At 48.3% G+C, this 27,771-nt stretch overlaps 1 protein-coding gene across 2 annotated transcripts; it reads right to left on the bottom strand.

Annotated features, from left to right (window-relative positions):
• Positions 1–27,763, bottom strand: KIFC1 (kinesin family member C1). Of its 2 annotated transcripts, none has more exons than XM_073561368.1 (17): positions 27,614–27,763; positions 18,050–18,163; positions 17,823–17,940; positions 17,260–17,310; positions 9,409–9,438; positions 8,958–9,171; positions 8,638–8,815; positions 8,191–8,358; positions 7,982–8,104; positions 7,792–7,908; positions 7,539–7,712; positions 5,316–5,483; positions 5,081–5,219; positions 4,591–4,730; positions 4,437–4,510; positions 1,011–1,086; positions 1–673 (listed from the first exon to the last, which is right to left on the bottom strand). In XM_073561368.1, exons 2-17 carry the CDS (start codon positions 18,152–18,154, stop codon positions 629–631), a joined length of 1,920 nt encoding a protein of 639 aa, XP_073417469.1. In that variant the 5' UTR covers positions 18,155–18,163; positions 27,614–27,763; the 3' UTR covers positions 1–628. The 2 variants fall into 2 exon arrangements, with proteins under 2 accessions (XP_073417469.1, XP_073417468.1); XM_073561367.1 differs by having other exon boundaries at positions 18,032–18,163.
• Between the last annotated feature and the right edge of the window lie 8 nt (positions 27,764–27,771).

A 27,771-nucleotide genomic window follows, 5' to 3' on the forward strand; every position in this document is an offset into this window, starting at 1 on the left:
TATGAGAAATGGCAAATTTATTTACAGCAAGTCACCTTATGCATGTATACATATGTACAGACATCTATAAAAAAGATTATTATTCTAAACAGCATTAGATAAAGAGTTTAAAATACATGGAGGAAAGTATTCACACAGTCATTAGACACATTATGTTTCTGACTTTTTTTTTTTTAAGTTTAAAATGCCTGATAACAGCAAGTGTACTTTATAGAAAACAATAGGACCTACCCATCCTAAAGTATATAGATTTAAAAGAAAAAAAAAGAAACCGCATAAAACAAGCTGCGAATGGTGTAGTATGAGGGATGGAAGTTCAATCTTCAATCCATTGGGGAGCATCTCCACTACATTGGAGGGAGACTTAAAAAAACACTTAAGGGCATTTGAAGCTTCTGCTTTTTTTTTGTTTTCCAATTTTCATATTTTAAACAGAGTAAAATTATACACTTAACACAGATACAGCTTCTGCTTTGTGAACTATCAGACGACCCCTCTATATTCAGGACCATATAAGCCTCCACTTACAGCTGATGTACAGCTCTTAAAGTTGGCCGCTGTAGATCACACAAAAAAAAAAAAAAAAAAAAAGGAGGTTTATAGATAAAACTTGCTTCTGATGAGCGGCTCATTTCCGGTTTGCACGTGCTGTGCCGATCACACATTCATTCACCTAAAACAGAATGTTAAATAAATATCCGTAATAATATCAATACTAGAGATGAGTGAATAAACTTACAGGAACCCGGTTCAGCACCCACCAACTACTGACCTGGCACCAGGGACCTGCACATTTATCCACTCATCTCTAATCACTATCATGATAACGTTGCTCAATGCAGTAAGGAAGCATCCATTATAGGTTAATAACCAGATTATAATTTAACTAAGTTGTTCTTAAATTCTTGATATCCAGATTACAAGTTACAGTGGAGGCCACTTCAGGCAAGAGCTTCAACAAAAGGGACTCCCCACAGTGATCCTTGAAAGCAAATCTCTCAATACCTTACCTTGCTGGCGAACCGTAAAGAGTTCACAGACTCTGCAAAGTTTTCTTCCAAAGGGGAAATATTAACAAACATTAACCTATAATAAAAAGATAATTACATATAGTAAGAAAAATAAAAAAAATAATAGATAATGAAAAGTAAAATTTTCAAGCTGCTTATACACATTACACAGCCGGCTAACTGCTGTCTCCCCCAAACATGGGAAGCGTTCCTGCTGTGTTTCCTACCAGAAAGCTGCTGGCAGAATCTTATGGCAGTGGGTAATCTCTCCACCGAAGAGCAGAACTGGATCATTTAAAGGGGCATTCTCAGGTTATTAAATCACCAACCAATCACAAAGCATCTTTCATTTCACCAGAGCTGTTCAAAAGAAGCTAAGCTGTGATTGGTTGCTATGACCAACAGTTTTCCCTGCAACCAATCACCTCCCATTTCACCAGAGCTGGTTAAAAGTAGCTGAGCTGTGTTTGGTTGCTAAGCGCAAAGTTTTCCCACTTGACAACACCTCAGCAGACACTGACATGGTGGGAGAAATCTAACATCCCCAGGAACATAAGCTCCAGCCATCGTCTGTCCCCCAGAAAGGAGCAGTGAGTACATGACAGAAATGAATCCCCCCCCCCCCTCCCGTGTGGTATCATTAAGGCTGTGTGCCCACGATGCGAATTTTTAAGCGCTTTTGCCGCGATTTTCGGCGCAAAAACGTTTAAAAATAGTGTACAGAACGCCCCCCATGCATTCCTATGGCATTCCGCACATGCTGTGCTAATGCTGCGCTTTTTTCCACGGCGGAATCGCATCGTGGGAAAAAAAAAATTGCAGTATGCTCGTTCTTTTGTGCGGAATCGCAAAGAATTGCCGCGATTCCGCACACATAGGAATGCATGAGAACCGCTTACTTCCCGCATGTGGCTATGCCCACCATGCGGGAAGTTAAGCGTCTCATGTGCAGTTGGTACCCACGGTGTGGAGGAGAGGAGACTGTCCTCCAGGCCCTGGGTACCATACCCCTGTAAAAAAAACAAAACAAAACAAAAAAAAAAAAAAAAAAAAAAAAATCGGGTATATTTACTTTCAGGCGTCCCACGCTGCATTCCCGGGCCTCAGCGTTCCCAGTAATGCCTTGCGAGACCTGTGATGACGTAGGTCTCGCGTGACTCTAGCGGTCTCGCGAGATCGCTATAGTAACGCGAGACCAACGTCATCACAGGTCTCGCAAGGCATCGCTGGAAACGCCTAGGCCGGGATGGCAGCGCGGGACGTCAAAAGGTAAATATACCCCGATTTTTTATTTTTTTTTTTAAATTATTTTTAACATTTTATCTTTTACTACTGATGCTGCATAGGCAGCCTCAATAGTAAAAAGCTGCTCACACTTGTCAAACACTATGTTTGACGAGTGTGACCAACCTGTCAATCACTTTCCAAGCGATGCTTCAAATCGCTTGGAAAGCGCTTGAGAAAATTGCGGCAAAATCCCAAATATAATCGCGGTAAAATCGCGGTGAAAAAGCCGCGCGATTTCTGGGAAGGAGTCCGGTTTTTAGTGTGCGTTTTAACACGCAACGTGGGCACATAGCCTAAGTGACACACATGAACGTAGGAAAGCGCACATATTAAATGTCATGTGGATTTAATATTTTCTCAGACACTTGCATTATTGATGCGTTACTGTGCTCTGATGCTGTGAGTTTTTTTAAAGTGTTACTTTCCCCATAATTCACATGAATATACCCATATAACACGTAATGCTTTTCCCATAACAATCCATTAAATATGATACTATACTGCATACAGATGCTGTACATCCATGAGCAACTCAGCTGGACAAATTACAAGTTGACGGTGCATGAAAATGTGTGTGTGAAGGTTTCTCTACTGTAATAATGTATAAGGTTTGTGCCTGTCCATTGGTGAAAAGCATGACTGATATTTATGGTGGCAGATAAGTGAGAATATCAGCCTGATCAGTAGAAAACTTGGGATCTTAGTGAACCAGGTTTCTGTGCAATTTCACTATTCTACTTTTACTAGCTCTGACGGGATGATGTGGGATGTTATAGTGAATGTGGCTATGCCGAGTGGGCGGGGCTCTACACTCAGATTAATTATAATATATATTTTTTGTTATAACTAACCGTAGTTAGTTACTATGCCCGGGCAACGCCGGGCTCTTCAGCTAGTGATAGATAAAAGGGAACAGTGTAAAGCTGGATTACATTGGGCTTGACCACTAGAGCCTGCCCGGAGTTACATTCCAGAGGAGTTAACTCATAACATACCCATCAGCTCTCTCCAGCCCATTGATTTCTCTACAGAATTTAGCTGTTCAGCTCCAGACAAGCTGCTTTTATAAAATCCCCAGCCGTCACCATCTGCTTCTGTCAGAACAGGTCTCCTAATTATGGCTCTCACTGTCCAGATCTGTGTGCTTTTTCAAACACCCTGTTATCTCTACGTGTACCTCCAGAACAAAACCAATAATTCTTTACAGCAGAACTGGTGTAAAGCTTTATAGTTCTACTAATACTACAGCTTTGCTACTCCCCAGACCTGTCACTTAAGGAGGAGAGCCCACCCCTTAGAAACCAGGAAGTGAATGATGGCAAAACAGTTTACTGCTCAAGAGACGAGAGGGTCCCATACACAATAGATGGCCGGCCAATCCTGACATAAGTGGTCCGAACACGTCATTTTTATCATGTGCACTTGGCCTTACAATAAAGGCTATATAGAACACTACATTTCTTAATGCATCCCTCCAATTCCCAGAGTGCAGGAGCATGTAGAGATCACAAGTGTATGGAAGAGGAGTACATGAAAAATATACTGTATTTTTCGGCTTCTTGCAGCTGCTGGGCGTTCCTGTGTGCCGGCTACTTAAGGCAATGAGTATTTACTGCATTCCACTCCCAACATCTCTTTAGTAGTGGCACACGTGAAAGCCCAGCAGCTGCAAGAAGCCAGCGGGTGCAGTTGACACTGTGCTCGCTAAAGAGCAATGAATACTCACTGCGCTCCACACACAGTCCCGGCGTGGAGAGCAGTGAGTATTCCAGCAGCTGTGCTTGGTTTCTAAGCAGCGCATGATGTCACAGCCATGCACTGATTGCAAACATAAAGCAGCTGCTGGCACCGGAGCAGGATGCTGCAATGACGTGCAGGGAAGGCAAGTGTTTATTTATTTTTTTTTTTCTTCTGCTGGTGCCACGCATACCAGGACGGAGATGGGTCCCTGCATACCAGGATGTGGATGGTGGCCAATCATACCAGTACAGATGAGGGAGCCATGCATACCAGGATATGGGATATATTAAGTATAAAATTGACCACATTTTTGGCTTCATTTTTTTAAAAAATTTTTTTATATTTCCTCCTTTAAAACCTAGGTGTGTCTTATAGTCCGAAAAATATGGTAGGACTTACACTTTTGAGTTTCCACCCAAGCTGTTCTGCAGCAGGTACGTCAACTTACTATTCCGATACGGTATATGGACATCCTGCCAGTAGAAGAAATTTTTTTTTAATGTTTGAAATATTACAATATAAGAAATATGTAATTATACAGACGAGTCTGTACCTTATTACATAATGAAGTAATAACCATTCCCAATGTGGACAGTGAAGTGTTAATGCTTTGTGTTTCCTTCAACCGATCTCCTGTGGAAAGAGATCGGTCCAGACGCTCACTCCCAGCAAGGTCGATCAGGCTTAGGACAGCTAAAAACAGAACAAAACCTTAGTAAAAAAATAAAGTATTAAACCTGACAAAAAAACCTTCCCATCACACTAAACCAGTATGTGACAGAGTGCTGCCGCGAAGCATCGCTTCCTGCTCCAGCTGGAGAATTCTCTTATTTGTGGCAGACCCCATCAGAGTGAATATTACACTGACAGTCATGTCAGTCCATAAGCATTGAGGAACTTCTACGTCCTACATGGTTACTTATGACATGAAGTACAGTACAGGACTTTAGATGACAATTTTGGAGCCTACTTGTTCTGGAGATCTGCTGCCTCCTCCTTGTAGGAGCCCAGATAAGCACACCTGTACTCTGCCCAAAACTTACATGATGTCCGGACATCTCTGAGACAGTTTTCTCCCTCTATTTTCAGCTGAAACACACTGTGGCTACGAGACGATCGGTCATTAAGAGCAGTTTTCGCCACAGATCGGTTTGTTTTTGCCATTTGCAGAAGTTCATGCACCTAATAAACAAATGCATTCAATTAGTGAAAAGTAATGAAATAAGGTGTAGTCTTATTCTACAGTGAGCCACGGTTAATATCACAGATCCTCCTCACCTCTTCCACGCTGGAAACGTCTACGTAACGCAGGTTGGTGACATGTACTTCATTGCTGGAAGGACTGACTTTCCGAATGTCATACTCTTGTTTCTTGTCTGGTCGGTTTACCAACAAATCCCTCAGGGTCTCATTATAAATCTCAAGGAAACTAGCCGTGAACTTATACTTGGGAAGACAAAATATTATATATATAGTAAATCAAACCGTCCACTTAGGAAGCAACACTGATTGACAATCAATTTCACATTTTGTTGTGCAAATGGAATAGACAACAGATAAAAATTATTGGTAATTATCAAGACACCCTCAATAAAGGAGTGGTTCTGCAGGTGGGATCCACAGACCACATCTCAGTACCAATGCTTTCTAGCTGATGTTTTGGTCACTTTTGAATGTTGGTCGTGCTTTCACACTCGTGGTAGCACGAGATGGACTCTACAACCCACACAAGTGGCTCAGGTAGTGCAGCTCATCCAGGATGGCACATCAAGGCAAGTGGTACGCAAGAAGGTTTGCCGAGTCTGTCAGCATAATGTCCAGAGGCTGGAGGCGCTACCAGGAGACAGGCCAGTACACCAGGAGACGTGGAGGGGGCCGTAGGCGGGCAACAACCCAGCAGCAGGACAGCTACCTCCGCCTTTGTGCAAATAGGAACATGAGGAGCACTGCCAGAGCCCTGCAAAATGACCTCCAGCAGGCCAAAATGTGCATGTGTCTGCACAAATGGTTAGAAACCGACTCCATGAGGATGTTCTGAGTGCCCGACGTCCACAGATGGTTGTGCTCACAGCCCAACACCGTGCAGGAATGCTTGGCATTTGCCACAGAACACCAGGATTGGCAAATTCTCCACTGGTGCCCTGTGCTCTTCAGAGATCAAAGCAGGTTCACACTGAGCACATGTGACAGACGTAACAGAGCCTGGAGACGCCGTGGAGAGCAATCTGCTGCCAGCAACATCCTTCAGCATGACCGGTTTGGCAGCGGGTCCACCAACGTCATGCTGCACCACAGACTATCCAGGAGTTGGCGGATGCTTTAGTTTAGGTCTGGGAGGAGATCCCTCAGGAGACCATCCGCTGCCTCATCAGGATCATACCCAGGCGTTGTAGGGGGATCATACAGGCACGTGGAGGCCACACCCAATACTGAGCCTCATTTTGAGTTGTTTTAAGGACATTACATTCCACTTTAATTTTGTGTGACTCCAAATCCAGGCCTCCATTTGTAATAAATTTGATTTCCATTGATGATAGATACAGTAATATATATATTTTACACACACACACACACACACACACACACACACACAGTATATTCGCGTATAAGCCGAGATTTTCAGCCCATTCACCCCCGGTCGGCGGGGGTGTCAGATCATACTCACTCCCTCCTGGCACGGTCTGTGCAGCCCCCTGCTCTTCCTGCGCTCAGCGGTCACATGGTACCGCTCATTAAATTCGTGAATATGTGCATATTCATGAGTCTACTGAACAGTACCATGTGACCGCTGGAACCTGGAAGAGCTGCCACCGACACCATAGAACAAGCAGGCGCCGCAGAGACCGTGCGCCAGGAGGGGTCGAGTATCACAAGGGAGGACGGGGAGCAGTGCAATATTCACCTGTCCCCGTTCCACCGCCGCTCTGTCCTCCGCGTCCTCTGACTGATGTTCAGGTCAGAGGGCATGATGATGCAGTCAGTGCGCGCCCTCTGCAGAACGTCACTGCAGAGACCCGGGAGACAGGGCGACGTGCAGCGATGGAGCAGGGACTAGTAAATATCGCCAGGGCTGGGGGGCCTGAGCCAGCGGCAACACCAGCACCTGGCCCATATAGCGCGCCAGTGTCCCCGCCTGCTCAGAACACTGGCACCTGGCCCCCAGCGATGATAGGGGAGTATTTTTTTTTCTTTTTTAAATTGCAGCAGCAATATATGGGGGGTATTTGTCTATGGAAAATCTTCTTGGGCCACCATTAACCCTTGTGCAGCATTTTCGGGGGGGGGGGGGGGGGGGGGGTATCTATGGAGCATCTTTTTGGACCACCATTAACCCTTGTGCAGTACCACCCTCAGCTTATACTCGAGTCAATAAGTTTACAGTTTTTTGTGGCAAAATTAGGGGTCTCAGCTTATACTTGAGTATAATATGTATATTATATCTAACCACAGCAGAATGTAGAGGAAGAACCCCCCCTTAAGACATGAGCACAAGGCACTGACCTGCCAGCCTTTACACTTCAGCTCATCTGCGCTGGTGAAAATCTGCCGGATAGCTCTAGGTATCATTCCCATGGTGTCCACGCATAGGTTTTCTGGACCCTCCATAGTATACGTCTTCCCACTGCCGGTCTGGCCATATGCAAATATGCACACAGGATATCCATCGAGGGCAGACTACAGGGGAGAAAGCCTAGGGTAAACTGAGGAAACATGGAGTGAAGCCACCGGTCGAAAACATGGATGTGAGCCTTACCTGAACCAGCAAAGAAATCTCTTCGAACACAGCCGCCTGACTAGTGCTAGGTGGGAAGATGCAGTCGAAACTAAAGTCATATTTGACAGCCTGACTCTTATCACGACCGATGTGAGACTAATGGAGATGAAAAAATAAGTCAGTAACCCCACAGGCAGCTCTGTCATTTCACTTTGGCTGATACGCTTACCTCCTCAGTCTTAGTTAATAGTATAGCCTTCTCATCACTAGGGGAGAAAATAATGTGCCCTGCAGGAGAAGGCTTCTCCGAAGGCAGCGTCGGCCGGACTCTGCAGAAGACACGAATGTTTCCCTAGTGTGGAAAGGACCAGATGAGGCAGAGGTTAGATAAGATCACTTACGATTAGAATAGCTGGCAGAGAGTCCGGGGTCACGTACCTTCAGCTCCTGCACAGTGTTGTGTAACCGTCTGCGCTCATTTTCCAGCGTGTATATTTGTGTGTCCATTTCTGTTACACGACATTTCAGATCATTTATCTCCTGGCTTTGCTCTCTGACCGTGGACTGCAGTCTTGAGTTCTCTCCCTCCAGACAAATCAACCGCCCCTACAAGAATCCAACAAGTAGAAATGATGTCCAGCGGTGAATGAAGGTAAAAATTAACTTTTGATTCGTCATTTGTTAAAACATGGTACAATGACTGTCCAGCACTGTGTACACACTCGCTCAAGAACTGGATAGATCTAGACATATGATTTGTTGGTGAGCCATTTTCTTTATACTTTTTGCCTCTACAAGAAGGTTTAACCAAATTGTGGTCAACCTGCACAAAGTGGCCCATGGGATCAGCAGGAATCATACAATGATAATCCACATATATTTCACCTCCTTGTCCTTTAGTTGCTGTGTCACACTCTGATTAGTGGTCCTGAGCTCGTCCACCACACATTTCTCAGTTTCCAGGTCCGATTCCAGCCTCTGGCTGAGCTCAGTCAGCCGCTGCACCTCCTTCTCAGTCTGCGACAACTTCTTCTGCTCAGATTGCAGCTTGGACTCTGATGAACTAAATTTGGGATATAACACAATGTTGTAGAATAAAAAGCAAATGGGGTAAGACTAGAGAAGCTTTATATACAAAGCCCTGCTAGGAAAGAGGATGCAAGATAAAGGACAGGGTGTATCGCAAGATCTAAGCCACAATTCACCGTAGCTGCTGGCTGAGGCCACAATTCTGGCTTGTAAGAAGCTCCACTTGCTTCTGTAGTTGCTCACTGGTGGCCTGGAGACGAGTATTTTCACCTGACAATGATTGTACTTTTCCTTTGTAATTAGTGACCTTGTCCTTCATGTCATTAACTTGGCCCTTCAGATCCCAGGCGGCACGTTTCTTGTTACCTGCTGAAGCTACAACCTGTGGAGCTGGAGGATGAGGAAAGAAATATGACAGTTAATATTCAGCAATATCGAATATTAGATGCTATAACTTCAGTCTTGCCATATTTATCCCACATCCCTCCAGTCTTATTCACTACTATGAGTGATGAGGCTGACAGCATACGATACACGGTCCTAATGTGTGTCTACTGCTGCGGAGGAGACGCACAACATTAGTATTAGCCTGCTGCAGCCCAGGTGCTCGCTAATATGTAAGCTTACCTGCTGCTTGTACTTTTACTTTAGCAGCACCTATAGGTGGAAAATAAAAGTTACAATATGCTAGATGTTAAGGAATTAAAGCAGATCTGTCACTAGATGTAAAAATATTAAATAGATATATATCTATCCTGGCCCTGATGAGGAGGAAGCGTTACATTGAACACTGACATTCTTTCTGAACACAGCATTTTATGAGTTCAGCTATGAACATTGCTAGATATTATGAGTCCAAGTGTAGTCGGTCTGCAATGTCCATCTCTGCCTACACGGCGTCTGAAAAAGAGGGATTTTTGGGTTCTTACCGTAAAATCTTCCTTGGAGCCTTCATTGGGGGTGTATGCTGCCACTATGCAAAAAAGAAAATTAGCTCCTCCCCGGCAGTATACACCCACCGACAGGTCCCAAGTACCTCAGTTGGTGAGAAAAGCAGTAGAACCAACAAAAAAACCTCTTAAAATAAAGTACCAACCCAACAAGGGACTCGTAAACCCAACATGGTACAACTTAAACAGGGAGGGTGCTGTGTCCCCCAATGAAGGCTCCAAGAAAGATTTTACGGTAAGAACCCAAAAATCCCTCTCTCTTTATCGCTTCATTGGGGAACACAGATTACCATGGGACGTCCCAGAGCAGTCCCGAGGGTGAGAACAGCAATTAAGGAGCGAGAAGGAAGGGCTTAGGTCGGCCGGTGTGCAACCACCGCCTGCAGAACTTTCCTACCTAAGCCTGCATCAGACGAGGCCTGGGTACGAACCTTGTAGAACCTCGCAAAAGTGTGCAAAGACGACCAGGTCGCGGCTTTGCAAAGTTGTAAAGCCGAAGCATGGTGTCGGACAGCCCAAGAGGCCGCTACAGTCCGGGTGGAGTGGGCTCTCACTCCCGGAGGGGGCAGTTTCTCCTGAAGGCAGTAAGCTTCCAGTATCGTAGAACGAATCCAGCGAGAGATTGTGGATTTGGATGCCGGGAGCCCTTTCCGGCGACCTTCAGAGATGACAAGCAGGGAATCGGATTGACGAAGAGAAGCGGTCCTGGCAAGATATACACGCATGGCTCTCACCACACCCAGTTTGTGGAGCGATTTTTGGACAGGCGCAAGACAAAAGGAGGGAAGGACGATATCCTCATTAATGTGGAAAGAGGATACCACTTTGGGAAAGGAGGGAACGGGCCTGAGAACGTCCTTATCCTGATGGAGGATTAGGTACGGGGAACGACAGGATAAAGCCACCAGCTCAGAAACTCTCCTAATGGATGTGATGGCAATCAGAAAAGTTACCTTCCATGAGAGAAGGGAAAGAGGAATGTCCTGAATAGGCTCGAACGGTGCATTTTGGAGAGCGCCGAGAACGAGATTAAGGTCCCACGGATCAATCGGAGAATGATGAGGAGGAGCCACGTGGGCGACTCCCTGGAGAAAGGTCTTAACTTGCGGTAAGGGGGCCAGATCCTTCTGAAAAAGAAAATCGATAGAGCCGAGACCTGGCCTTTGAGGGTATGAGGGACAGGCCCGCATCTAGGCCGGACTGGAGGAAGCCAAGTATGGATGGAATGGAGAACGACAATGGAAAAACATTGTTATCGTTGCACCAACGGAAAATAACCTTCCAGTACCTATGGTAAATGCGGGAGGAGGCTGGTTTTCTGGCTCTGATCATGGTCTGAATGACCTGGTTGGAAAAATCTGATTCTCTCAGAATCGCGGCCTCAACAGCCATGCCGTTAAACTCAGACTGAACTCTGGTGGTAAAGGGGGCCTTGAGAGAGAACATCTGGACGGTCTGGAAGCCTCCAGGGGACGTCCGCGAGCATGTTCACCAGCTCCGCACACCAAGGTTGTCTCGGCCAGTCTGGAGCCACCAGAATCACTGGGATGCCTTCTGATTTTGTTTTCTTGACCACCCTTGGGATCAAGGCAAGGGGAGGGAAAAGGTAAGTAAGTTGGAACTGGGACCACGGAATTACCAGGGCGTCGCAACCAACGGCCAGAGGATTCCTGGACCTGGCTACGAAGCGAGGAACTTTGTGGTTCATCCGAGACGCCATGAGATCGACGTCCGGGGTGCCCCAACGCTGACATATCTGACTGAAGATAGTGGGGTGTAGGGCCCATTCGCCTGACGCTAGGCCCTGGCAACTTAGGAAGTCGGCTGCCCAATTTTCCACCCCTGGGATGTGAACGGCGGAGATCGCCAGAACGTAACGCTCTGCCCAACGCAGAATCTTTGCTACTTCTGCCATTACTTGTCTGCTGTGAGTACCGCCCTGGTGGTTTATGTATGCCACGGCTGTGGCTTTGTCTGACTGAATGCGTACTGGTTTGTCTACGAGGAGAGGCTGCCAGTTGAGGAGTGCAAGGAAGATCGCTCTGATTTCCAGAAGGTTGATGGGGAGAAGAGCCTCCTGGGCGTTCCAGCACCCTTGGGCAGTTTTCTGATGGAAAACCGCTCACCACCCTAGAAGACTGGCATCGGTGGTGATGACTTGCCACTGAGGCGGGAGAAAGGACCTCCCCTGCAGGGCTGACGCAGGTATTGTCCACCAAGTCAGGGACTGCCTTACTCTGAGAGGCAGGAGTATGGGGCGATCCAGAGAGGCAGAGGTCTTGTCCCAGGCTGAAAGGAGGGACAGCTGGAGAGGACAAGCGTGAAATTGTGCAAAAGGCACTGCTTTCATGGAAGCCATCATCTTCCCCAGGACCCTCATGCAGCACCGAAGAGGAATGGGCCCTGTCAGTTTTAGGGATCAAATTCCCTTGCAAAGGGCTGAAAATTTGTCCTTCGGGAGAAACACCCGGGCAAGATTCGTGTCGAATTCCATGCCCAAGAAAGTCAGACGCTGAGTCGGAAGCAGGGTGGACTTTTCTCTGTTGACTATCCAACCGAGACGGGAGAGAGTATCCAGAGTTATCTGAAGACAGTCTTGGCAGGACGAGCCCTTGATCAACAGATCGTCCAGATAAGGGTTAATGAGGATCCCCCTGGAGCGAAGTATGGCCATGACTGTCGCCATCACCTTCGTAAAGACACGGGGAGCCGAGGCTAGGCCGAAGGGAAGGGCCGTGAATTGATAGTAGTTCTCCTGGATCGCAAAACGAAGGAATCTCTGATGTTGCAAACAAACAGGGATGTGAAGATAGGCATCCTGTATGTCCACAGAGCAGAGGAACTCTCTGGGTTCCATCGAGGCGATCACCAAGCGCAGGGACTCCATCTTGAAGTGGAGGATCCGCACGTGGCGATTGAGCAACTTGAGGTCCAAGATCGTGCGAAGGGAGCCATCTTTTTTTGGGACTACGAAGAGATTTGAGTAAAACCCTGAAAACAGTTCGTTTGAAGGAACGGGAACGATTACTCCGGTGGAAAGAAGGGAGGAGACGGCCTGAAGGAACCCTGGAGTCGGGGACTGCTGTCTTGGAGGTCGAGACAGGAAGAAGCGCCTCTTTGGAGGGGAGGAAAACTCGATTATGTACCCGGAAGTGATGATTTCCCTGACCCAAGCGTCGTCGACAACAGATAGCCACGCGTCCATGAAAGAAGAAAGTCTGCCTCCCACCCTGGAAGAACTTCTAGGTGGAGGTGACCCGTCACTTGGAGGAAAATCTACCGGAGCGGGAGCCTGACGACCTGGAAGGTTAGCCTCTTGATCTCCAGCGGGGAGCGTGTTTATGCGATGGTTTCCTCCGTTCCCCGGAGGTAGCGGGCCAGTCCTGCTGTGAAGACCCTTCCGTGGAAGAGAAGGAGCGAAAGGACCTAAACGGCCGAGAAGCTTTCCTGTTGAACAACAGTCTAGGCTGAGATTGGGGAAGGGAGGTACTTTTACCTCCAGTGGCGTCAGAAATTATCTGATCCAGTTTGGCGCCAAAGAGCCTAGAACCGTGAAATGCCAGGTTGGTGAGCGACTTTTTAGAGGTGGTGTCCGCACTCCAGGCCTTCAACCAAAGGATACGGCGTATGGCTACTATGTTGCTGTTAGCTCTTGCTGCGCACCCAGCCGCATCCAACAAGGCGGCCAAGAGGTATTTACCCGCATGATTGATTTGGTCTGCTAAGTCTGCTAGCTCGTCCTGAGGAGCTGACGCTAAGATGCCCTTGCGAAGAATTTTTGCCCAAGCTGAGATGACCTTAGCCACCCAGGCGGAGGCGAAATTAGGAGAGAGGCGCCGGATGCCTCAAAAAATGATTTAGCCAGCGATTCTGCCTGTCTGTTGGATCTTTAAGAGATGCCCCGTCCGGAAGGGATAAAACCGTCTTAGAGGAAAGAAGAGAAACTGGCAGATCCACTTCGGGAGCTTTGGTCCATTTTGTGAGAAGATCCGCTTCAAAGGGATATAGTACATCTAAGTACCTGTGGCCTGAGAAACGCTTGTCAGGGTGTTCCCAGTGTTTAAAGTAGTCTCGAACTCCTTGTAATTAGGAAAGGTTCGAGAGGGAGGTTTCGATCGTTTAAAGGGGACAGAGCATTCCCGAAGGGGCGTCTTATCCTCCTTTATTTTGAGCGTTTGGAAGATAGCTGATATGAGACTACCATGTCCTGTGTTTTAGACATGTCTGCCTCTGAGTCAGATCCCGATAGGTCAGACGATGATTCCCAAAGGTCGTCTTCAGAGGAAGGAGACAAGGAAAGTAGCCTGGGTGGAGCGGAAGTACCTTGCGAACTGGAAGAAGAGCCAGACAGAGCCCGCTTCCTAGAACTCCTACCCAATCTGTCCCTCTGGAGGTCGTGGTCAGGTGCAGGCGACTCACCGTGGAGGCGGTCGGCACACAGGTGGCTGTAAATAGCCGAGGTAAACGTTCTAAGACCTGGACCAGGGACTGGGAGACTTTAGTCAGGTCAGAGACCGACTGAGACATTGCCACGGCCCACTCTGGGGGGGGGGGGTGCTCTCATCCCGGGAGTCGGTGTGCTCCTGTGGGGCAGACATAGTGGAAGGGCTGCAAGAAGGACAGAAGGGGGACGACTGACCTGACGCCCACTTTTTACAGCGCGTGCAGGCGTAGTGAGTAGCGGTGGGTCTAGAATAGGGAGCCCTTGCAGGGTTGGGCATATGTGTAGTCTGTGGAATATAGCAGAACGCGGCTGAGAGATAACTGCCAAATTGAGCTAATTGTAGCCTCAGGTCTATAAACAGAGCAGAGCCTACCCAGTAGTATTCTGATGCGCAGCAGGTCGCCGATGTGTCCCCCAAGACGAGATTCGTGGAAGATGAGCACGAGATCCCAGAAGACAGAAGGACCTTAGTGGTGGGCGGAGCTTAGCAGCCATGCCGCGTGATTGGCTGAAGACTGCGGGGGCGTGGTTACAGGGGGGCTGACGGCAAGGAAGAGAAAGTAGCTCTGAGATAGGCTAATAAGGGCTAGAAAAGAACGCGCGCAGAGCGGGGAGGCAGCGGCGTCTAAAAGCAAAAGTAAAAAATGCCGGCTTTCGTATCTGGCGTATCTGCTGCCCAGGGATGCACCCGGAGCCCGTGCCACCGCCGAGATAAAGCAGGTACTGAATACGTGCCGAAAGCCCGGCTGTGCGCAGTGCGCTGAGAGATGAAGGCGCGCGCCTGTGAGGGCGGGAATTTCAAACAAGGGGCGTTGTAGCGGCTAACAGAGGCGCCAATCCTGCTGACTTCTATGTGGGATGAATGCTTCTAAGTGGGATGGATGCAGGGCCCGGAGGGCTCATTCAGACCGCTTACCTGACGTCCCTGAAGAGAATGACCATAGGGGCCCACAAATTGAGTGGAGGCTGCTGGGAGTAAAGATCCTCTGTACCCGCACCATATCCGAATAGTGCAGAAGACGGCACCAACCCTTTGTCAGAAGGGGAAAAGTCACCGCCGGTGACCACCGTCTTCCTCTCAGCCCTGTCCCGAGAGAGGGGTGAGGAGGGGAATCGGGTAGGACCGGCCACCTGTCGTCCGCCCTTAGCACCCGAGGGTGATAGGGAAAAAAGGTCCTGCCTGCGGTCCTGAGAGTTGCGATGTGGGTCACACCACATTGCTCGCTCAGCCGCCTGATATGGGAAAGCAGAATGAAAACCTACACCCCGTTTCCCGAAGCTGAATCTGAAAAATAAATGGGAAAACGTTAATACACACAACTAAAACCTAGAAGGGAAAAAAGGAATCATTAACTGCGGATCTGAGGAGATCCAGGTCCGCCTCCTACAGACACTAAGCACAAACTGAGGTACTTGGTGCCTATCGGTGGGTGTATACTGCCGGGGAGGAGCCAATTTTCTTTTTTGCATAGTGGCAGCCTCCTAGCAGCAGCAGCATACACCCATGGTAATCTGTGTCCCCCAATGAAGCAATAAAGAAATCACTGTTCTCTCACTGAATTTTGTCACTTGCTCAGAAGAAGCTGCAGTCTGCACAACGATGCAGGAATAAAGGCAACAGCCGCCATTCAGTAACCTTTGAACCAGAATTATGGCTTAAAAAAGTTTGACTTGATGTAGTATTTGGGGGCAATTTGGCATTTACGTGCCAGACCCAGACTCCAGCGCACAGTTCATCAACACTGGAGTACAAATGGCCATCCTCAATGAGCCGGGGCCCCAAGTCTTCCAGCAGCAGTCAGTGTGTAATTACAGTTTCTAACACCATCTTCTGCTAGAATCAAGTTCACCGAGGGGAGCTCTGCATACGTACATTGTATTTGTGTTACCTCAGGAAGGTCCTGGCTGTCAATCACAATGGCACGAGGGAGAGGAAATTAATATTTATTAAAACCCCTGTAGCAAAGCCAGGTGGGATAAAGCCAAGTACTGCAGGTATTAATTAGATGCACCTGCCTAGCCATGGCTTGTGTTCACTCGGTGTCAATCTGTTGGGTGGATCAAAGTAGAGTGTGCTGAAGCTGGTGAGTGACCAGCCAAAACGTGAGGTGTACCCAAGAAAGACATGCCAGAGTCCTTCTCTGAATGGAGACTGCATGGGTCAAATAGGAACGCAGAGCAGGCTGCATGTTGGAGGTGCAGAATAATGTGTGGAAGCTGCAACCTGGTCAGTGTGAACTGTGCTTGGAGATGAACACTTCTGTTTGGTGCTGGAAGCTCGGGCTGAAGAGGATACACCAAGATATGGTAGGATCGTACCCCTTCTTTGTGTAAAATTTGCTACTGGAGAAATGACTAAGCTGCTCAGGTGAGCCAGCACTTACATATGTGCTGCTGAATGAACGGTTTAATTGCTGTGATACCTTTGTACCCAGAAGAGGCTGTTTTTGATTCATTTGGAGTTTTATCAAAGCAATAAAACTGCGCCTGTTTGGGCCAAACTGCATTGCCTGTTTGAATGCTACTGAATGCCTACCTGAGAGCATAAATCCCTATACCCTCCAGGAATAAACCTTATTAAAAGGACTGAAAGACCCTAAAAACAATTCAATAAGCCTTATGAGGTGTTTAATGCCCCAACACTGACATTAGAAGTGCACGGTTGTTTCAATCAGCAATGTGCTTTAACAGAAAGAATAACTTACATTGACTGTACAAAAAAAAAAAAAAAAAAAAGGGGGCATTTGATCCAGCACTTTCAATAAAATGTAAAGTTTTATTCCATCAATAAAAACATTGTTCAAAGGAAATTCCACATCAATGAGCAGTTATATCATCGGAGGAAAAAGTCCCAAGAAAAAAGATACAGGGTCCTGGGAGACATGTTTCGAAGGACCCTGAATTTTTTTCCTTGGATGATGTGGATTTTCCGTTGAACAAGGTTTATTGATGGAATAAAACTTTACATTTTATCGAAAGTGCTGCCCCCTTTTTTGGACAGCATTTCCATGAATCCTGTGCACTTGTGGATAGGTGAGCTGATCATACTTTCCATGTTTCACAATATACATTGACCTCGCTTACCTCCGCTGTTCACCCGGTTCTTCTGCTGTAGGACCTGAAGAGACTGTCGACCTGCAAACGAGAGAATAACTTAGGTATTCTACTACTCTGTGCTAAGGATCTGCACTGGTTATCAGAAAACCTCTATTACTTTATTTCCCAAAGTCAAGCACTTCTATATCTGCCCAGGCACAAGTAGAAAGAGGAATATTCACTTATTGTTTGATTAAAGGCCTCAGTCACATAATGAGTCTTAATCCCGAACTGAAAAGATGATCAGCAACGATTACTGGTAAATAGCCAAGTGATTTAACTGCATAATCAGGGACCCACGACAACCACTTTCCTTTCATATATCAGAGACCCTCTCTAACTATTTTTGGTCACCAAGACCCCCTCCCCCCAGTCCGTCTTGAGATACAGAGTCCCACATGAGTGACCACCAGTCCCTATATTGTTTATGAGAGTAGTGGTGACACATGTGCACTACTGCTCCATTCATCCTCAAGGAACAGAACTCATCCCCAGTGTTACCAGAGCCGGACAACGCTGCATCACAAACTGGAAGTCCTGAAGTCACTTACCAATCACTTGTGGCTTAGGCAGAGCAACAGCTGAAGTGACACGGGGTCGGAAAGAGGCAATACTGGCAGCTACTCGCGCCTTTGGTGGCTCACTGATTGGGGACGATTTCAGACGTTTCTGAGGAGGGCAGAGAAGATGAATCGTCACCTTGACCAGACACCAGAGTGAAGACACGAAGGGTAAAAAAAAGAAGCAGCATGAAACACACCCCCAGCTCTGCCTTTACCCTGGATGACTGCTCCAGGTTCTCATCACTCCGAGACCGCTTTCTGCTTGGAGGGACAGGGAGACGGGACATCTTCAATGGCTGCTGAGACTTCGGATTCTCCATAATCAGAGACTGAAAAAGCAAATGATTGGACACATCAGAATATGGACAAGCACAAAGACTCCATAAGAAGGTCTGTACATTAACAGAAGGTATCCCCTCCATGATCAGCGCCCTCCAGAAGTGGCAGTCACAAGCGGCCACCCCCTATGGCGGCATTTCTGAGCCTGTTCTCAGGATCAGTGGGGTTCTCAGAAGCTGGCTGTGCATATCAGGAATAACTAAGCAGGTAAATTATTGTTTTCCACCTTCCAGTTACTAGGACTTTTCTCTCCTCGACAGAAGTAGGAAGGATGGTGTATTTTTTTTTGTCCAGGACAAGTATTTTTTGGGCACAACATATTTTACTGGGAAAAAAAAAAAAGTGAACTCCTTTATGGGTTTCAACTGAAAAAAAATAAAACAAAGAAGCATTTGAGAGTTCTACCAATTTTGTTCTTCGGATCTAGACAATGACATATAAAGAAAAAAATAGAATTAGTCTTACCGGTAATTCGGTTTCTAGGAACCTTCCACGACAGCAGTATCGGAGGATGTCTCCCCGCCCTAATAGGGGACAGGAAATGCACAAGAGGTTAAATAACCCTCCCCTTCCTATTACCTCCAGTGTTTTTTCTGTACACGCTAGCATGTATAGTTACCACCAAGGTGCAGGAATCATCCGGTAGGACATCAGGTAGGGAGGGAAATTGGTGGTGTCGTGAAGGTTCCTAGAAACCGAATTACCAGTAAGACTAATTCTATTTTCTCTAGTCACCTTCCACGACAGCAGTATCGGACAAATACCAACAACTAATTTCTTCGGGAGGGACAACAGTCTGCAGAACACGTCTGCCAAACGTTAAATCCCTGTTGAAATTTAGTCTATAGTGCCTGGTGAATGTGTGGACAGACGACCAGGTGGCGGCTCTGCATATCTGCTCTGTAGATGCGTCCCCTCTTCCTGCCCACGAAGTTGCTACAGAACAGGTAGAGTGTGCTTTTAATGATGTAGGAGGGGAAACGCTCTGCGACGAGTAGGCGAGGCAGATCGCTTGCTTGATGCAATTGGCGATTGTATTTTTTGCCGCCTTTTTGCCTCTATTTCGGCCTGAAATCTGAACAAATAGGTTCTGATCAATTCTCCAACTTTCCGTCTGCTGTAGGTAGAAGAGGACTACTCTGCGTACATCGAGGGTATGGAACCCTTCTTTCGCATTGGAGGGATTTGGACAGAAGGAGGGTAATACGATGTCCTGGCTCCTATGAAAGTTCGAGGCTACCTTCGGCATAAAGGAGGGTGTCTAATCTTAGGATGATGCTTCCATGATGGTTAAGTATGGCTCCTGTATCGAAAGGACCTGTAGCTCTCCTATGCGTCTTGCGGTAGTGATTGCCACCAGGAACACTGTTTTTAGTGTCAAGTTTTTCAACGTCGTGGAAGCCAGAGGTTCGAACGGTTTGGTTGTCAAGCTTTTGAGAACCAGGTTCAAGTCCCAGGGGGGAATCTGGCTACAAAGTCTGGGACGGATCCTAGACGCTGAGGTCATGAACCGTTTAATCCATCGATAGCTCAATCTTCGATCAGGACTTGGCGAGCTAAGGGCTGACACTTGTACCTTTAAAAAGGTACTGGGTGTGAGGCCCAGATCTAGGCCATCCTGGAGGAACTCTAAGATCTGTGCAATCTTGGGACAGAAGGGATCCGGAATATTTGCGGAGCACCAGGACAAGAATTTCTTCCAAACTTTCCCGTAAATGGCGTTAGTCACTGGTTTTCTACTTCTTTGTAGGGTTTGGATTACCTTGTCGGATAAGCCCTTAGAATTCCAGCTTCAGTAGCCAGGCCGCCAGGTTCCATTTGTGCGGATCTGGGTGAAGTAGAGGGCCCTGGCGAAGGAGGTCGTCCCTCTGGGGCAGGGGTATTGGACCATCCTGGGCCATGTCTTTCAGGGCTCCGTACCAGCTCCTCCCCGGCCACAAGGGAGCTATCAAGATTGTAGTGACTCGTTCTGCCCGTACCTTCTGTAGTGTCCTTGCTATCATGGGGATTGGAGGGAAGGCGTAGGCTAGGTTGAAGTGCCACGGGTGGGAGAAGGCATCTACTTTCCATGCTCCGTCGGTGGGGCTGAGGGAGACATATGTTTCCACCTTCGCATTCTGACCACTGGCGAACAGGTCCACCTCAGGATATCCCCATCTTGAGACCAGCGATGAAAATACCGACTGATCCAGGCTCCATTCCCCGGGATGAACGTCCCTCCTGCTGAGGAAGTCCGCTTCCACATTGTCCACTGCTGATATGGACAGGTGTTTTTCTGCCCAGGAGAAAATCCTCGCAGCCACCAGCTTTAGGTTGAAGAATTTTGTGCCTCCCTGGTGGCGGATGTTAGACACAGTCGTCATATTGTCTGAGTACACGCGTACATTATGGTTTTGGACGAGGGCCACTGCTGCCTTTAGTGCCTCCTCTACTGCTATTAGCTCTCTCGTATTTGAGGAGCTGGAACTGACATCTGGGTCCCATAACCCCTGGAAGTGTGATTTTTCCACTGTCGCGTCCCAGCCTCGCTGACTGGCATCCGTGGTGATGATCTTCAGGGGTAGCTGATCCCAGCCGACCCCCCGCTGAAGGTTCTGGCGGTTCAGCCACCATAGAAGGCAGGCTTTCACGTGTCCGGGCAGAGGAGTTTTTCTGGTCAACATATTTTGGTGCCTTCTTGAACACCGAAGAACGTAGGACTGCAGGGCCAGAGTATGGGCTTGGGCCCAGGAGACAGCTTGGATACATGCTGTCAGTGATCCCAGCATGGACATTGAGTCTCTCAGGGTCGGTGCCCTTTGGTCCCTGAATGTGGAAATCCTCTGGACCAGGTCGAGTTGTCGTTCCCTGGGTAAAAAGGATGTCCTCTCTCCTGAGTCCAGGAGAACCCCCAGGAACTTTTTCCTCGTTGATGGATGAAGGTTTGACTTCTCTAGGTTGGGGATCCAACCCAAGGATTTCAGAATCTGTAGACATTTGTCTACATCCTGGTTCAGGCGAGGCCCGGATGGAGCTACTATTAGAAGGTTGTCCAGATATGGGACGATACAGATCCCCTGTTGGCGAATGAAGATTATTGCCTCCGCCATCACCTTGGTAAACACCCGAGGGGCTGATGATACCCCAAACGGCAGGACGTTGAATTGGTAGTGTCTAACCTGGGACTCCTGTGATACCACAAACCTGAGGAATCTTCTGTGGTCTGGATGGATCGGGACGTGATAATAAGCGTCCCTTAGGTCTATTGTAGCCATCACCCAATTCTGTCCTATAAGAGGGATTGCAGTCCTGACCGACTCCATCTTGAACCGCCAGTATTTTACCACTTGGTTCAACGGTTTTAAGTTTATAATGACCCTGTGTTTCCCTGAGGGATTTACCACTACGAAGAGGCGAGAGTAGTGGCCTTTGCCTATTTCTCGTTGTGGAAGCGGGGAGATTGCTCTTGCTTGTAGGAGTGTCTTTATATCTGACAGCAAGGATCTCTGGAGGTGCCTCTGCAGGGAGGTTATTCTCAGGCATTGAGGGGGGAGGACTCTCGAATTCCAATCTCAGTCCGTCGCGAGTAGTGCGAAGAACCCACTAGTTTGATGTTATGGACTGCCATTGCTCTATGAAACTCGAGAGTCGCCCCCCGACCGGAATACAGTCATTGCTTCTCTGTGGGTTTTGTTGTTGCTGGGACTGGGAGTCCAGAATATTTCTGCCTCTTCCTCCCTTCAGATAGCTCCACCTGCCCGTTTTGCCCCTCCCTTTGAACTCTCTCTGGGAGGGTTGGTCACGGGGGGGGGAAGAGAACGAAAAAACAGTCTTCTAGGTTTCCGCTGTTCTGGTAGCGACTTCTTTTTATCTGTGGCCTTCTCCAGGATATCATCCAGGGCTGGGCCAAATACGTACTTCCCCTGAAAGGGAATCGCACAGAGCTTTGATGTGATGTCTCCTCCCCACGATTTCAGCCACAGTGTCCTTCTGGCTGAGTTGGAGAGGACTGCCGATTTCACTGCTACCCAAATGGACTCCGCAGAGGCGTCGGCTAGAAACCATGTTGCTTTTTGCAATAGCGGTAGGGAATCCAAGATCTCTTCTCTGGAGGTTCCTTGAGAGAGGTGGTCCTCCAGTGTACGCAGCCAGCAAAATAAGGACCTCGCTACACACGTAGAGGCTATATTAGCCTTGAGCAGGGTTGTGGAGGCATCCCATGATTTCCTAAGTAGGCTGTTTTACGATCCATAGGATCCTTGCATTGAGACGAGTCTTCGAAGGGAAGAGCCGTCCTTTTCGTCACTCTGGATACCTGCACGTCTACTTTGGGGATCTCCCATAGGGAGCAATCCCCCTCCAAAGGAAATCTGTTCGTCATGTCTGATGGGGTAGTGAGCCTTTTTTTCAGGAAGGGCCCATTCTTGCATAACTAAATTTCAGATGTTCTCATGGATGGGGAATCCCTTCTGGTCTTTGGGTTTCAATCCCCCAAACATTTCATCCTGGACTGAGTATTCCACCTCCGTCTCCTCTAATCCCATGGTGCCCCTTACCATGCTAAGTCCCCCATGTCTTCCAATGAAAAGTAATATTTTTTGTTATCAGGCCTGGGGGTAGAAGTGGAACTCTCGTTTCCCCATGCTTCCTCTGAGTCAGAGGCATCAATTTCGCCCGAGTCTGAGTCCGACTCTGCCGGGGGCGCTTTCCTTTTCCTAGTAGGAGGGGGTTGTGGTGTCGGGGTCTGGGCACTCGTCATCATAGAAGATTGCATTTCTTGCTTGAGGAGGGATTTTATACTGTCCAGAAGGAAAGGTTGTTCTGCGCGGATTACTTCTTCCGTTCAGGGCTGACAGTTTTTTTCCTGTACGTCGAGGAGAGTTTGGTACCGCACACGCACTTGCAGCTTGGTTTCTTTATGGGGTCAGGGGCCTTGTCTCCCTAAAATAGAGAGAGAAGGCATACTAAGTCACCTCGCCATTTGGACAGAATAAAGGAGGACTGGTCCTGCTACTTACAGTAGGAGGGTGCACGCTGGGCTCCGCAGAAGCAGAACGAGAGGGCTTATCACCGTCCATGGTCAGTCTGTCACAGTCACTAGCCTTACCTGGCCTTAACTGGACGCCCTCTGCCAGGTTCTTAAGTAGCCGAGGCTCCACAGCGTTTTCGGTGCTCCTCCTCCCCTGGTCAGGTGGGGGAAAAAAATCATGATTACCCCTCCTTACGGCTACTTCCCAGCCGTCCGTGGTCAGCCTGGAGTCACCACCCCGCCTCCTCGAACTCCCGCCACTGCCTGGTGCCGCCCCTGTATCCTCTGAGCCCACCATCAGTGCCCATCATTCAGGTAAATGGGCAGGTGGGTGGGTGAACAGGCAGCGAGTGGGCGGGTGGACAGCGCGTGGACCGCGTCAGGCGGGTGGACAGCGTTGCGACTCTCACCTTCCCAGAGGCGCCGCTCGCGTTCCCTGGAGGCCGCCATGTTGCCCGCCCCGAAACCAGAAGTACGCCGCCGCGTCACTTCCGATGCGCCGCAGTCGTGGGGAGGACACAGGGGAGCTACAAGAGGACCCCGGCTGCACGTCATCGCCTTGCTTTACCCCGCGGAGGGGGCGCAGGAAAGGTGGGCAAGGGGTCCCGAGTCACGCCAGCAGGCGGAGACGGGAGCGGCCAGATCCAGGAGGGAGGAAGCGAAGTCCCCGACCGTCGGCCGCCCGGCCCAGGTAAGAGATGGGGTGCTCCGGTAGCCGGCCACGGCAGCACCATCGGACCTCTCATGCCCCCATAGGGGACAGGAAAAACACTGAAGGTAATAGGAAGGGGAGGGTTATTTAACCTCTTGTGCATTTCCTGTCCCCTATTAGGGCAGGGAGACATCCTCCGATACTGCTGTCGTTGAAGGTGACTAGAGAAAAACGCAATTCAGATATGGTTCATTTTGTTTTGGTGTTCACTGTATGGGAAAAATGGTGGCTACATGATTCTCCAAGTCAGCATCACTGCTGTGATTGATCAGGCTGTACTGGGAGAAGTAGAGAAGTCCTTCCCCACCAGTCAAAACTGATGATTTTTTTTATTTTTAAATCCAAGTAGATGTTCACTCAATAGGCGCCAAATATTTTAATTACTCAATGAAGAGGCAAAAAAAACAAAACAAAAAAAAAAAAACCTTTTTTCTGCTCTGCAGCCACTTAGGCCCTTTCACATGTCCTTATAATACCAGTAACGGCGTATTCAGTGTTTTGGATCAATGTGCCATCCATGTGCTGTACAGGTTTTACCCGGACCCATAGACTTGTATTAGCCCTTGTCATCCGTGCTGCTGGTAAAAACAGACATGTCTCCGTGTGAGAATCCAGACATGTGAAGATCACTTTAGAGTTTGAACGGTATGCGTCTCCGGTAAGTGTGAAGATGGATTCCACGCGTACATGTGTAGGGGTCTTACACTGTGTCCAGTTAAACATGACACATTTAATCAAGGGTCCTCCGTAATGACATTGGCTGGACGTTGGGGGTCGTTGTCCGGCTGCAGGATAAGTTTGGAGCCGATCAGACGCCTTCTATGGTATTACAAGATGGATAAGAATCTGCCTGGATTTAATTAATCCTGATCAAATCCCAAAGTATATTCGCAGAAATGCAGCCACAAACTTACAGACCCTCCATCTTGTGTCACTGCTCCTGCAGACCCTCATTGTGCTGCTCTCCAGCCTCCAGGGAACAATCTGCTTCTGTTACAGACAAATATTTCACATCTTCCTTCTCACTTCGAGGACCTGCTGACAATTTCTGCCCCCAGTTCCTATATTTCGGTGCATAGTTGAGTCACTTGTCCTCGTTTCCATGTGGAAGGTCTGGATTTTGGCTGTTATTCCTCTATGAAGACTACTTCTGTCGTGACTTCTCCAGACAGTAGACGGGTGCTGCATGGTTCCTCTGTAGCTGCTTTACTGCACTGATGGCCCTCATGGACGTGTTCTGATTATGAACAGAAGTAACAGGATGGCCCCGATTCATAGGGACCCATGAGCTGGTCCTGATGTGGTGCCTGAACGTGATTAAATGGCAGCAACGGCCACTGGCTCCGGTTGCTGCTTCTTGCAGGGAGATGCCAGCTGTATACCTCAGCCGAATGCATGGTGCGGGCTCAGGTCCTCAACCTGCTCCCAACAGAGAACGCACAATTACATTTTACGTAGGGAAGAGGAATAAAATTCTGCTACATACACAATCTGCACCCATATCACACATTTACATTTGGTAACACAGGGGTTAAAGCATCTAAAGGAACTTCTTAGGAACTCTGACAGGTGACATAATAAAACCATCTACAACTAAGCAAGACAAGGACTAAGGCTGTGTGCCCACGTTGCTTTTTTAAAGCGTTTCTGCCGCTGCGGAAACTCTTAAAATAAACGCATCCCATGCAATCCTATGGGATTCCGCAGTTGCTGTGCCCATGCTGCGGAATCGCGTAGTGGTAAAATCTGCAGCATGACCATTAATTCTGCGGAATCGCGGCGATTCCGCTGCCATAGAATTGCATTGAAACGCTCACTTTACGCATATGACTATGCCCACCATGCGTGAAGTGAGGGTTTCATGTGCGGATGACTCTCCTCCATGCCCTGGGTACCATATTCCTGTAAAAAAATAGAATTAAAACAAAAAAATAGGGATATACTTACCCTTTGTCGGCCCCCTGAGTCCTCCCAGTCCTCAGCGACGCTGCCGGCAACTTCCGTTCCCAGGAATACATTACGCGAATGACCTCTGATGACGTTGTGGTCGCGAGATGCTACGTCATTAGAGGTCATTCGCGCAATGTATTCCTGGGAACGGAAGTTACCGGCAGCGTCGCTGAGGAACGGGAGGACTCAGGGGGCCGACAGAAGGTAAGTATATCCCTATTTTTTAATTTTTAACATTCTGTCTTTTACTATTGATGCGGCATAGGCGGCCTCAATAGTAAAAAGCTGGTCACACTTGTCAAGCACTATGCTTGTGTGTGACCAACCTGTCAATCACTTTTCCAAGTGATGCTTCAAATCGCTTAAAAAACCGCTAGCATTCTGCAAGCTAAAAACGCTTGTTTTGCTGGAAAATGGGAATTTTGCATGCGGTTTACCCGCGGCGGGGAGTTGCAGAAATGCTGCGTGGGCACATAAGATTGACATTTCTCTTCCAGTGAGGGACACAATGTTTCCTCTGGTATTAACCCCGAGGAGGCGCCACATCTTGTCCATTCCTCCATGACTGACAGTGTGAGGTTATACTTGGTGCTTCTTCACCGAAACACAAACTCTTGCTTCCCTCATCCACCTCAGGTCCAGCACGGAGCCTCCGCCACTGCTCACAGTGTCTTTTCCTGCAGTGTTGCCGTCATGTCAGCGATATTTGCGGCTCGCACTGTCAACTCGACCAGAACTCAGCGATTGTCTGCAGTGCTGACAAAGTGAAGTTAGCGCTGCAAGCAATAACAGACACTGGGAGCATTGGTGGAGAGTCAGTCTCTGACCTGGGGAGTGTGAGGAAAGTAAGGTTGTTTTGTTTGCTTTTTGTTTTTTTTTAAATCATGCTACAATGAGAAATCAGAACCCCACCTGATCAGAACAGACTGTCAGCACAGCCGCCCTTCTCTGATGGCTGCAGCCCGCTCCAGACTATGTGCACACATCTGCCATAAATGTACCACAAGGGGAAAAGAAATATCCACGCCACTGACACATACAGTCCCCTGACCACTGCAGCCAATGACTGGCCTCAGCCGTCATAGCGCCCAGTGATTGGCTGCAGTGGTCACATGTGTGGTCGTGCCATCACCCGCCATGTAAACAGAGCTAAGTGGGGGAACATAGCAGACCCCCGCCTTCCCCATCATTATTTCTTATAACCGAAGATTAAAAACTAATTCCTGAGGACGACGCTGAAGTTGGCTTCTTATTCGGCAGATCCTTCTCTTTCTGTTTTTACAAGTTTAACAACAAACGTCCAAAATCACAATAACATACAATACAGCGAGGAGCCCTGATGGGAATATGCTCAAAAGCTGCTAGGAAAATTATAAAACTGGCACAAAAATGGGCATCAAAGTGGGCACTGAAGGGCGTTACTGAGAGGGTTAAATGACTTTGGGCCACTGATGTCACAGCCCCAGTACATACACAGTGATGGCCGCATCATGTTCAGGTCACTCCAGCCCAAATGTGTTCTGGGCATCAGAATGGGCAAGTGTGGAGTGTAGCTATTCGCCCACTTTGATGCCCAGAACACATTTGGGCTGGAGTGACCTGAATATGATGCGGCCATCACTGTGTATGCTCTGGTGCGCGGGGCACATGAGGTTAGGACCTGTGGGACACATAGCAGCACTGACTGGACAGCGCCGGTAACCGTCATGTGTGTGAACAAGACCGAGGTCGGCCTCCTTCCCGTACCCACCGGCTCAGCCCCGCACGTACCTGCACGGCCCCCGGCTCCGCTCGCCTCACAAGCCGCAACTGTGTCTTACTCTTCAAATTCAAACCGAGCGTCAGTTAGATCTTAAAAGTCCCGCCTTAGTGTGAGCGACCAATGAGAGCTCAGTGGCGACGGCAGCAGACTCGCTTCTATTGGACGC

The sequence above is a fragment of the Dendrobates tinctorius genome, unplaced genomic scaffold (assembly GCF_039654945.1).
Source record: "Dendrobates tinctorius isolate UK_male_01 unplaced genomic scaffold, ASM3965494v1 ptg000315l, whole genome shotgun sequence".
In the NCBI taxonomy this organism is placed as follows: Eukaryota; Metazoa; Chordata; class Amphibia; order Anura; family Dendrobatidae; genus Dendrobates; species Dendrobates tinctorius.

Excerpts from the sequence above, each read along its gene's own strand:
- KIFC1 (XM_073561367.1), bottom strand. The coding sequence starts at position 18,154 with ATGGAGAATCCGAAGTCTCAGCAGCCATTGAAGATGTCCCGTCTCCCT. Across the intron at positions 17,311-17,822 it reads GCCTAAGCCACAAGTGATTG|GTCGACAGTCTCTTCAGGTC; the intron begins GTAAGTGACTTC and ends TCTCGTTTGCAG. Across the intron at positions 8,816-8,957 it reads GGCCTCAGCCAGCAGCTACG|TTCATCAGAGTCCAAGCTGC; the intron begins GTGAATTGTGGC and ends TCCCAAATTTAG.